Source organism: Akebia trifoliata, chromosome 13 (assembly GCF_017979445.1).
Source record: "Akebia trifoliata isolate Shusen 1 chromosome 13, ASM1797944v1, whole genome shotgun sequence".
In the NCBI taxonomy this organism is placed as follows: domain Eukaryota; kingdom Viridiplantae; phylum Streptophyta; class Magnoliopsida; order Ranunculales; family Lardizabalaceae; genus Akebia; species Akebia trifoliata.
The window spans coordinates 8,101,052-8,113,297 of NC_141387.1; the positions used below are offsets into that span (position 1 = coordinate 8,101,052).

At 32.3% G+C, this 12,246-nt stretch overlaps 1 protein-coding gene across 1 annotated transcript; it reads left to right on the plus strand.

The window, feature by feature from the left end:
- The first annotated feature begins 783 nt into the window (after positions 1-783).
- On the plus strand, positions 784-8,395 carry LOC147387683 (sodium/calcium exchanger NCL1-like). The gene is made up of 7 exons (XM_086421316.1): positions 784-1,300; positions 4,962-5,150; positions 5,307-5,488; positions 6,392-6,513; positions 6,615-6,876; positions 7,460-7,768; positions 7,952-8,395. Exons 1-7 carry the CDS (start codon positions 919-921, stop codon positions 8,204-8,206), a joined length of 1,701 nt encoding a protein of 566 aa, XP_086277442.1. The 5' UTR covers positions 784-918; the 3' UTR covers positions 8,207-8,395.
- Positions 8,396-12,246: the final 3,851 nt, after the last annotated feature.

Sequence of the window (12,246 nt, forward strand, 5' to 3'; positions counted from 1 at the left end):
TATCCCTACTTACTTGGTAACGTGTAGTTTGTTGGGTATTGCATGTACCAAAAGAATTTGGACGATATATGATGCTCTAAGAGGCTAGTTGCCTCACCTTTGTTAGATGGACTTACGGGTCCGGAACCTTAGTCATCAAAAAAAAAAAGTTAAAAAGAAATCTCACTAGATTAGTAAAAAAAAAGTGTTTTTCAATCTCTCTACATACAACTATATATTACAATGCCCAAATCTTGTCCATCTTATAAGATTTGACGACAAACTACAATGTCTTAAAAAATTGTCAACAACCGAACGATGTTATAAAAAAACATTTTTCGACTCTTTTTTTTCATACGCTTTTTGTACACTGTTACAGAACCAAAAATATTTTTCTTTGAGTATCCTGAAGTAAAGGATGTACGATTCTATAATGGAATCGTACAAATAGATATGAAAAAAGAGACTCCGATTATCACGACTCTATCTAGAAATATATATTATTCAATTCATTTGAGTTGACTCATGAATCATTGATTTGACTCGATGAACATTCCAGTTGAGTTTTCAAATTTTAAAACATAATGGATCCAACCCCCCTCATAATCCGTATTGATATAAGTGCATCAACAGATAAAAAAAGCACAAATAATTAGGATCCATTGATGGAACAACGGCCTACACTAAACAGATAGTTTGCAATCTACCTAATATTTCCCTTAAATTATCATCTTAAATTAAATAAAATAAATTAAATATAAACTACCTTTGTTATTTCAAATATAAAAGTAAGAATAGAGACCTTGACTTGTGCACCCATCTTTTAAGCTCCATATCCTTCAACTTGAATCAAACCAATTTTTAATTTCTTCTCTATCTTTCTCTTCTCTTCTCTTCCTCCCCTCTCTATCTCTGTAAACAGGAAGAGATCCTAACAACATGGTGAAATTCAAAATTTTCTTATTGGTTGTTCTCTTCCTAGTCCTAGTTAATATTCATGTGGGCTATAGTCGTTCCATTAGAACAAATTCTTCTAATTTGATTTCTGATGGCATCGATCGTGTCCATGAGCCTCAATTCCTCTCCATCGATCGCCTAACTGCAACAGTGACATGTGAACCAATTTATGGTTTCTTGCCATGCAGTGGAAACATTTTGGGATATATCTTCCTCATTGTGTTGTATCAATACTTGCTGTACCTTGGAGAGTCTTACATCTCGGCTGGGAGTGATCTTATGTTTCAAGAACTCGGGACAGGTATCTTCGGAGCTGGTGCATTTCAGGTCCTCGGCTCGCTTCCAGAGGCCATCTTAGTTTTTGGTAAGATTCATTTTGGCCCAATTTGTTTTTTTAGTTTTGATTATTTTCATCTTAACTTTTAGGGGGAATTGGCTTCCATATATGAATTTTTGGTGTTTTTTTTTTTTTTCAAAAATTACTGAATCAACTATGATTTTTTAAAGTTTTTGTAAAAGGGTATATGCCCATTTTCATAATTATTTACTTTTACCAAAACGGTTCTGTATGTTTTGTCCATACAAGTACAATGCCTATAGATACATAAGAAAACCATTTTCGTATATAAAATGTAATTATTAGATTGGGTATAAGGCTGTTTTCATAAGTATTACGAAAAGATGGTTGATTTCAGTAATTTGGGAAAAATACATAGCTGTTTTAGTAATTTTCTAATAAATCTTTCTCATTTTGATTCATTGAGTTCATCACGGAAACTTTAGCACAAAAGTCGGAACGGGCGACATTATTCTATTTTGGTCAATCATATTGTGTCCCAAGTTATATGTCAAGGTCAGAGCATGTGTATTCATTTTTGAATAATGTCGACCTCAAGATTGTACTTCATATTGCACATCCTAACATAAAGGCGTGTAGGTACCATAGGTGCTTTTCATCAAGTTATAAGTCAAAAAGTGTATGTTTTCCATATCCTTTCACGCCAGGATGTGCAATATGATGTACAATCTTATATGTATATAAAACACAAAATCCAACGACCAACAATTATCCTCAAAATAAGCATCATTAGGATATGATCCAAGATTGGAATGTTGTGTTATTGTTTGAGGCATATTTCTTGAGTTAATGGAATCTGACCCATTCATTAGGATTTCTCATTGGAAAATTTTATATATTTTTTTTTCATTCCAACTTGTTATGCTTGTTGACATGTTATGATCTATATGACAACATATATTTTCTTTTGCACCTTTATATTTGATTTTGGAAAGAAAAACAAAGTTGGGATGGGCTGGGGAAGATGATAGTTTAGAATAAAAAAAAATAAGAAGATTTATTCTAACTACTAAAGTTGTATCCCTTTATTGCAAACAAACATAATATATATACTTGTCAATTAAATTAAAAATTAAGAAATATTTATTTCTTATTAATGTTTTATAAGTTTTACCAGAATATATTTTTTTTTAATTATTTGGATAATTCAAATCGAACCACACATCCAAAAATGCATCCAATGTCTTGGATTATAAGCCACAAATTCTCAAATGGACAATTACATCACTTTCATTTTTTATTTAATTCTTTTTGAAAATGACAGAATCTGTCTCCTCCATCAAATAAATAATTGAGATAAGAGGAATAATGAATATTTCCTAAAAAATAATACTAATCGCTTAGGAACCAATAATTATTATTATTGTTTTTCTAGGGGTACATTTTTCTTGAAAACATGTATCATCTCAACCGTCTAATTGATGAAGAGCCTTGACATGAGACTAAACTTTTATTTGAAATATGAATAACGTGTTCAAATATAATATCATAAGATGGATTACTTGTGGAGTTGGTAAATGACTTACTCCACATGGCTTAGATCCTAACAAATATATAAATAATTCAAAAGGAAGAAAATTATTATATATAAACCATTGATGTCACACCCCCATTACCTATATTACTTGTTTTAAATATGGGGTGCCATGATGCACTAAAAAGTCAATACACCTCCAAAAATTATTTTACTACCTAAATTGCCTTAAAAAAAAAATTTCATACCAAAAATACCCTCAAATTTGGTGTTTTAAATGCATCTTAACATGTAGGGCACATGAAAGTAAGTAAATATTAAAATTATTGTATGATTTCAGTGTTGAATATTCTCATGTTGATTTGCCAAATTGTTGCTTATCTTTTGTTTAATAATTTATTATAGTGTCCAGCTATGTCTTATATTAAGAAATTGACCAACACCAATTGCCATGTGACCATGTGACCAATTGACCAATAATTTTTATCCATGTGTCACTATTTGATTGATAGTGGATGCTTAAATCATCCAGCGACAGGTGACCCAATAAGAACGCGTTTTCCTTTGTCTTATGTTTAAGTTGCGTACGAGAGGAAACATTATTAGGGTCAGCCACTCATGGTCTGCCAGAGTGGCGATCTTATCTTATCCTTAATGTTCAAGCCATCAGTTTTAACTAAAGTCAAGGTCAATGACCTAGGATTATTATTTAATTTTTTTGGAAATTAGGTGAAGGGGTGGGGCCTTGACCTCGGTCTTCTCTTATAAACTAGTGTAAAAACTTTGAAGCAGTCAGTCCACATCAAAGAATTGAAGAAACAATCTTCTGGTCTATCGATTTTGGTTCAGACTTTGATATTGATAATTGATGGAATTAGAATAAACATCATCGAAAATTTTGTTCTTAAACAGTTTCATGCAAGATTCCTATCAATTATGATTTATGATTCTCAATCTTTTCGATTCTAATAAAGTCGATTGTAATCAATTCTAAAAAAAGGTTGAGTTTCGATTACATGGGTAGACATTAGGGGTGCAATTCGGTTGGGTTTGATTCGATTTGTGATTAAATCGGAATCGAATCAACCCAAATCAAACCAAACCAAATTACGGTCGGTTCGATTCCATGGGTTGCCAATATCATATAAACTTAATTGGAAATAACTTATTTTTAATAAAAAAACAAATAATAAACATAAAATATCATATAATAAATCATGACTCCATTCATAAAATAAAACATTAATTTATCCACAAAGAAGTCATTAATTTATGACCTAACTCCTAAAATAATTCATTATAAATGAATATATTTATTTATTATATTAGGTTTGGTTCTAATACAAGCCTTGAATCAGAATCAAACCAAATTGATCGGTTCTCCATTTTCTAAACTCAGAATTGAACCGCAATTTGTTTCAAGCCTTGGTCTGATTCTCGATTTGAACAAGACCAAGTTGCACCCCTAGTATCCATTGCAGGACTAACATCATCCATCGTAAATAATCAAATTTCAATCAAAATGAAATCGTTAGGAGAAATCAATGATACGACATCGATTCAATTCTTATATCTTTAAATTGAGAGAGATCGAGAATACTCACTATTTCTTAGATTTATGGACCCAATTTAAGATATTCATGTTATGAAGTGATGAGATGCCCCTGACCTTTGTCTTTTCTTATGGACAAATACAAATTAATCATAAATCCTTGATTTTTTTTTCCCAAACTAGTCATTTTCAATTTTTTATATATAAGATAATGACGATGACAACAACGATGATAGTGATGTCATTGAGGTGATTTTTCTTTAGTCTAGGAGAGAAGATCAAGGACAAGGGGCATTAAATTAGATTGAGAACATAGTGTGGTATCTTAAATATTCATCAAATTAACCAAAAGTATAAGCCATTAGTTTGAAAACAAAAAGGGCCATTGTGTCTTAAAATTTTGAAGCTGAGATTCAAAGCCTCCATTGAAGAAAAAGTGTCAATTTCCCTAGAATATATGTACCAATCTCACTTATAGTAACTATAATTTTCTCATTTTGGAAAATAGATTGATGGACTTACAGACTAAAGTCACTAAACATCAATGTGCTTCATGACAAGATTCTTGTGTATCTAAGAGAACTTAATTACTATTTATAAATATCCCAACATCTGATCTTAGATTCTATGTTCTTTCTCAGCATCTGGAGTTTATGGAACAATTGAGTCTGCTCAAGGTCAAGTCATGGTTGGAATGGGCATACTTTCTGGATCAACCATTTTGCTTCTAACATTAATTTGGGGATCTTGTGTCCTGTTTGGCAAGTATGATCTTCCAGTGGATTCAACAACCTCCAATGTGAAAGACACCAAAGGGTTCAGCTTAACAGGTTTGTTCAGTTTTCCAAACAATTCTCAATTTTGATGAAGTATGCTTCATGTTTGGTTTAGTTTACAATTATTGAGAAACATCTATAAAATTAGAGAAATAAATGGTTTTGCTTGAAAAGATCGATTATAATACTTTGAGCTACTTATTATTGTAGGTTCAGGTGTTACTACCGATCTCGAGACTAGTTATACTGCAAGGATTATGATTTTTTCGACAATCCCATTTATAATTGCACAATTGCCACATATATTCGGGAGAGCTTCCGGGAGAAGTCCAGCAAGCCTAATCGCTCTCATTATATGCCTTGCAATCATATTTGCTAACACTTTCTATCAGGTAATGTATTTATAGTATTTGATAAATTTACGTTAATATTTTTTCGGAATCGACTAATTGCTTATTATCACCTTAATACCAATTGCACTCCATTATTTACAACAATTTTCCTAAAAGAAAAAAGATTGCACTCCATCATTTTCTTCATCTTCTACAAATTACACTCCATAGTATGATTGTTACGCTGAGAAAAGGTGCCTGCAATTGCGATTTAGACATGCTTTTTTTTTTAAATAATTCAAAAAGTTATATTTTTTAGGTTGATCGCAACCCGCAACTTGCGGTAAGCAAGTAGTTTGTGTAAATGTCTTGTATTTTGTTGGCTCTACACAAAGTTGCGGGGATGCAGGAGGCAATGCCCCCACCGAGGATCCCCTGCCAAGTCTATGAGTGGGGGGTGAAGGGGGCAGCACCTCTGGCCAAATTTTTTTAGGTTTACGAAAAGGGCAATTATATAATATTTTCTTAAGGATTTTCTATTTTTGGGAGATTGATGCATTTTAGTAACTCCTGATTTTTTAAAGAATAATGCTGAAGTGGCTTCAAGATTGTACCTCACATCGCACACCCCGACGTTAAAGTGTATGGGAACCCTAGATGCTTTTCCTTGAGATACAAGTGGAAAAGCATCTATAGTTCCTATCCAGTTTCCCATCAAAATGTGTGATATGAGGTCCAATCTTAAGGTCACTCCAACACCGACTCTTCTTTAAATAGAGATCTTTAGGGTTGTAAAATTTGAGAGAAAATAGTAATTGCTTTTTATCTGATCCGTGGTCGTAAATACTTGTGTTTTGTGTGATTTTTGTTCTCTTTGTTGCTTCAATTTTTCAGTTTTATACCGAAGTAAGACGTACTTGATGATTGGATGATGAAAAGAAATTCTTGAATTTTTGTATATAGGTTTTTCAACCATGGATTCAGACTAGAAGACTTGAATATTTGTTGGGTAAATTTGTGGATACTTCTGCACTAAGAAAGCTCCTCACCTATGATGGCAAACCTAATACAGCAGTTATAGCAGAGTTAGATTCTTTTCTCCTTTCTACTATACATTCTCTTCTTTGAGAAGCTATGAATAGTTACTAGTGTTCAAATATATAACAACCTCTTATGCATATTACAGCTTATTTCACAAAATCGATAAGAACAACGATAAGTTCGTAACGATTCTCGAACTAAAAGGATTGATATTAGGAATCCAGTTTGAAGAGGTAGGTTTAGAGAATGCTAATTTTGTGGAAATGGTGCTCAAAGAGTATGATACCTCTGGTGATGGTCGTATCGATGAGAAGGAGTTTGTCCGAGGAATCTCAAAATGGCTTTCGGATCGACCGGTCAGTAAACGAGATCGTTATCTACGAAGGTGTTCAAAGAGCTCTTCTCAGGTAAAATGATATTAGTATTTGGTTTTTGCTAATTCACCGAAACATGCACCAAAAATTGATTAATTACCAAAACAATGCACTATTCAAATTAATTCCGAAAACGGTGAACTATTTTTGGAAGTAAGTTTCTTTTTTTTTTTTTTTTTTGTATTTATCAAAATGGTAAGAAAAAAAAATGAACAGTAATTTCTGCAATTTCCATACCAAAATACTTAATCACCCCCTTCTATTAATTTATATTAAATTAAATTTATACCCTCCTATCTATATTATTAGATGAAGAAGAAATATTAAAGAGTTGGGTTTTCATAAATGAGCTATAAATGGTAAAAAGGTAGGAAAAAAAGATATTTTGGGTATGAAAATTGTAGAAATTGTTGTTCATTTTAATTTTTTACCATTTTGGTATAAAAAAACTTAATTCCGAAAATGATAAATTACCATTTTTGGAATTAATTTGAATAGTGCACCTTTTTGGTAATTTTTCAATTTTCATACTCCGTTTTGGTAATTTCCTCATTTTTTTTACTTCTTCAAATATGAAACATAAATATGTTATTAACTTTTCAAATTTAAATTGCAGAGCACAGGGTCTGAGCAGGAGCAACTGATTGATAATGGGAATAAGGCTTTGCCGAGTACTACCACCGAAAATTCTCTAAAGACATACTTTAGAGCTGCATATCTATTATTGTTAGGAGTTGTTATAGTATCCATCGTTGCAGCACCCATCGTAGATTCCGTTTTGAAGTTATCAAATGCTCTGAACATTCCTACTTTCTACATCTCATTTATCGTGGTGCCCTTCGTTGTTAATTATCGAGAGGGGCTTTCAACGATTAAAGCTGTCCGCCAAAAGAATCCGCGAACCACTTCTTTAACATTTTCTGAGGTTTGTGTCTCCCCCGAATTGGAATTTTCACTTTGATGACATATGAAAACTACTAGTAGTCTAAAATATATTGAAACATAGAAACAAAATGGGCAAAAATTAAATTACTTACTAGATCTAAAAACAATAAATTTTCATTGATAAACTTTGTTTCTCTCGTGACATTTGTTGTTATTTTCATAGATTTATACTGGAGCTTTCATGAACAATGTCGTTGGGCTTGCGATATTTAGTGGAATCGTATATGCACGAAGCTTTGTTTGGGACTTCTCGGCAGAAGTGTTGGTTGTTGTTGTTGTCACCCTTGTGATGGGTCTCTACGCTGGCTTCTGCAAGACCTTGACCTTCCCTCTTTGGACAAGTTTGGTAGCAATTCTATTGTACCCACTTTCTCTGTTTTTGCTTTATTTACTCACCAATGTTCTTGGATGGGCTTAAGACTTGAAATCACAATCTTCACAAAGGTGAGATATGCTTCATAAAAAATTCAGGTTTGGGGACAATAGTTATTAGTTGAAATATTTATGAGTTTTGTATGATTGGCAAACCTCCATAGTTCAAGTTGTATTAGAATTAATTTGTTATTGTATTTATGTCAATAATGTTGTTCGTCGGTTATTTCCTCAATTGTTTTTATATATCTTAAGCAGAAATTAGTTTTAGCTCACTTTCTTGATAAGATTATGAAAGTTTGTTTTTAATTACACTTTGAATTGTTCTCTAATTTCAGTTGATGGATTTAAGTTAGAAAGACATGGAAACTTATATGTTGGATTGGATTTCAAATTTACCCCCCCCCCCCCCCCTTTAATTACACTTTGAATTGTTCTCTAATTTCAGTTGATGGATTTAAGTTAGAAAGACATGGAAACTTATATGTTGGATTGGATTTCAAATTTATAAATAGAATCATGATTTTTTTACTCACCCCCCCCCCCCCCCCCTTTAATTACACTTTGAATTGTTCTCTAATTTCAGTTGATGGATTTAAGTTAGAAAGACATGGAAACTTATATGTTGGATTGGATTTCAAATTTATAAATAGAATCATGATTTTTTTACTCACCCCCCCCCCCCCCCCTTCTCCCTCCCTTTGACATACTCCCCCATACTCTCATGACGTGGCATGTACTCGAACCATAGATTTCCTCAAGATACACAACTGCACATCCCCATAAATATGCACAGTTGTGATTCCGAGGAAATTTATAGTTCTAGCACATGCGATGTCAGGAGATTATGGGGGAGTATGTCAAGGGGAGGTCAAAAAATCATTATTCTTATAAATAAGATTTTTTAAACTGGAAAATATTATAAAAAGTATAATAATAGTCATTTAATGACAAGCAATTTGTTAATCAGTAGAAAAAAGACTTTATACATCATTTAAAAATAATGTCTAGAAGAAAAGGTGATGTCTATTACTTGGATGAAAAAGTGCGTGTAAAAGGTGGTTTTAGGCATCTGTTTATCAAAATCGATGTTTAAAGATTAAACATAAACCAATGTCTAAAGTTCAATACTTTTTGTGCAATCCCTCTGTAGACACCTCATTTTCACCTTGATCAAGCCCAAAAGATCAAAGAAGCATGTGAAAAAAGGATTCGGTCCAAATAAACAGCCACAAGAAGCCCAAGTCCAATTCCTCAGTCTATAACTCAAACTCATGACTCAAACCAATGTCAAGCCCATGCCAATACTTAAAGCCCATGGCCTTACACCTCTCCCTAAAAGAGGACATATGGTGGTCTCCTATAAGCTCCAACATCTAAGAAGGATCTTCATTGGTGGGCCAATGCTCCAATCTCATTAAAAAGTCGACTCCTTTTAGAAATTTCAAGAATGATCCTCTTAAAAAGTAAGGTCAAACTAAAAAGATGCTTTTGTCTTTGGTAAAAATCTATAAACTGATAGAAATTCCAACTCTACCCTCAAAGGTAGAAGTTTCAAGTACATACGTGGAGCTTTCCCCATTGGCCCATTTAAAAAATGTGTATCCAACTTTCCTTTATAAGATATTTATAAAAAGCTCAAAACTCAACTTTACACATGACATTCTCCTATTAACTCTCCCAAAAGCATTTTTGTGTCTTATCCTTTACCATTACTTTTGAGGATAATTACATAAGACCCAACCAACCACCTTTCTACATGGCATTTTCTCATATGTTCTCTCAAATTTGTTTTCCACTTAGCACTCTATAACTACTAAATTTGTGCCATATGTCTTGGTCAAATGACTTTATCTAAAAAGTCTCATGCCAAATTCCACCTTTTGCCCTCAAGAAATAAAAAATCTAAGTTTCCTACACCTTTCTCATGACATTTCCTAAAGTTCATAGGGTTGGACATTTTTATCCCCAAGAAGTCTCCCACAATTCTATAAATAGAGGACTCATCAAGGCAAATAAGGGAGGAGAATTGTAGAGTAAGAAAATTATGTCCAAATATCTACTCACCTTTTTTGAACCCTTAAAGCTAAAAGAAAAAGACGTTATAAAGAAAGAAAAGACTAAGGCAAGGTTGGGGACCTAAGGGCTGGTTTTTTTTTTTTTAAATCTACTTAAGTTCATTTTCTCCTCTCCTTCTCACCTAATCTATTTTATATTTTTGCTCAAGATAAAGTTCTTTATAATGTAGTCTTCTTGCTCTCCTTCAAGGGCATAGTGTTGAAGAGAATAAGTCTTCTCTTTTAGTCCCTAGTAAGTTCTAATATTAAATGTTAATGCCAGTTATTCCTAGTTTCTTTTATGTTTCTAGCCCTTTATTTTCAAACTTTTAGTTGTTTTCTTTTCTTTAATGACTAAGGAGGAAGAAAGTAATCCTTCTTCATTGAGGTAATATTTTCCTTCATAAGTCCATTCATGCATCCACAACAAGCACATACCACCTTATTTATTTTAAAATGGGCTATAAGTCAAAAACATTAATATATTTAGATCTATGTTAACACTTAAAGCCAACAAAAATAATCCCAAAGTGGACAAAATTTGCATGCATAAGGTTTAGCATCTCCAAGGGTATGTCCAACCTATGGACATATCTTTAAGGCTAAATCAATACAAATAAATCCTCATAAGGGTACATAAACGATTAAAAATTAACTTAGAGGCAAGTGGGGTAAAATCCATGGCGATTCACACTAAATCTTCAAGCTTATAAAAAAAAATCTAACAAGCCCATACTTTTGTATATGGCTTGCTCATCATCTCTTTTTTTTTTTTTTTGTAAGTCAAACTATAGTCCGTTGGACTTTTAACTTCTCTATAATCCATTCTATCTTCAAAAAAATATAATAATAAAAAAATAGTTTTCTTTACTTCATTTATGACCTTTGGTAACCATCACTTGATGGGTAGGACAAGGTGCCTAACACCTTCTTTGTATCTTAACCGAACCTCCCTACCTAGTCTTTTAGGTAAACCTAACCCTTTTTCATTGAATATGAGTCTCTATGAAGCCAAAAATTAGATTTCTAAAATTCTATTTTATGATGACCATTCACAACTTAACATTGAATAATGGCGACTCCTAAATCCATGTAGATGAGGTCCAACTCATGAGCCTCACATGTCTATACCCTCTATTCTCAAAAAATGCACTTTAGATTTAAAAATTAATATTTATTTAAAAGAAAGTGATGTACACAATATTTTTTGTAACAGGCTTTGCTTGGTACACTACAAATCATTTGCATTTGCAAATGATTTGCGATGAATGATTGATTATTGGTTGGTAACCATTGGGAAACTCTTATGAATCTATTTTTTGTGATTGGTTGATCTTTCCAATAAAAATTAGACAAACAAGTTCTAAACCTGTGTACAGGTTTTTATATAGTAATGATCTTGCTACTTTATGGTGAATCAATGAGATCGTCGCTTTTTTAACCAACGAGAATGTCACTTTGAAGAAAAAATATCAACAATCTTGCTACTTTATATCTGCGAGATCGTCACTTTGAAAAACTTGCGATCTCACACTTCATGTTTTGCAAACTTAAAAGAACATTGAGTTGGAATGGGAATTTCGTCAAAAGTTAACCACATTTTGGGAGATTTCTCTTTAAGTATTATATAATTAAATGAATATTGTGATGAAAGATTAACATATGCTTATGTATTTGAAAGCTATATAAAGAATATTGGTAGCTCAACTAATAATACAATTAAGTAAGGAAATTTTATGCATCACCTTGTGGAATTCAAAAACACGATCGGAAGGGATGTAGAAGAAAAAACTCTTTGAACTTTGAAAAATAAATTTAAAGAAAGATTTATTTTCATTGTTGAATTTTAATGAGAGAAGGTGGAGTAGAAATAGTTCAACACCAAAATTTGGCATCCCACCAATGCCCCCATCTTTACATCTTAACTTAATACTATCAAGTTATTTTCATAAAAAAAATAAGTAAAATTACAATCCCACAATCCTTATAATCTCATTAGTTAGATTTTTAAAATTATAAAAATATCATT

Bases quoted from the DNA above. Each gene is read 5' to 3' on its own strand.
- LOC147387683 (XM_086421316.1), top strand. From the start codon at position 919: ATGGTGAAATTCAAAATTTTCTTATTGGTTGTTCTCTTCCTAGTCCTA. The intron at 1,301-4,961 runs GTAAGATTCATT...GTTCTTTCTCAG, and splicing joins AGAGGCCATCTTAGTTTTTG to CATCTGGAGTTTATGGAACA. The intron at 6,877-7,459 runs GTAAAATGATAT...TTTAAATTGCAG, and splicing joins GTTCAAAGAGCTCTTCTCAG to AGCACAGGGTCTGAGCAGGA.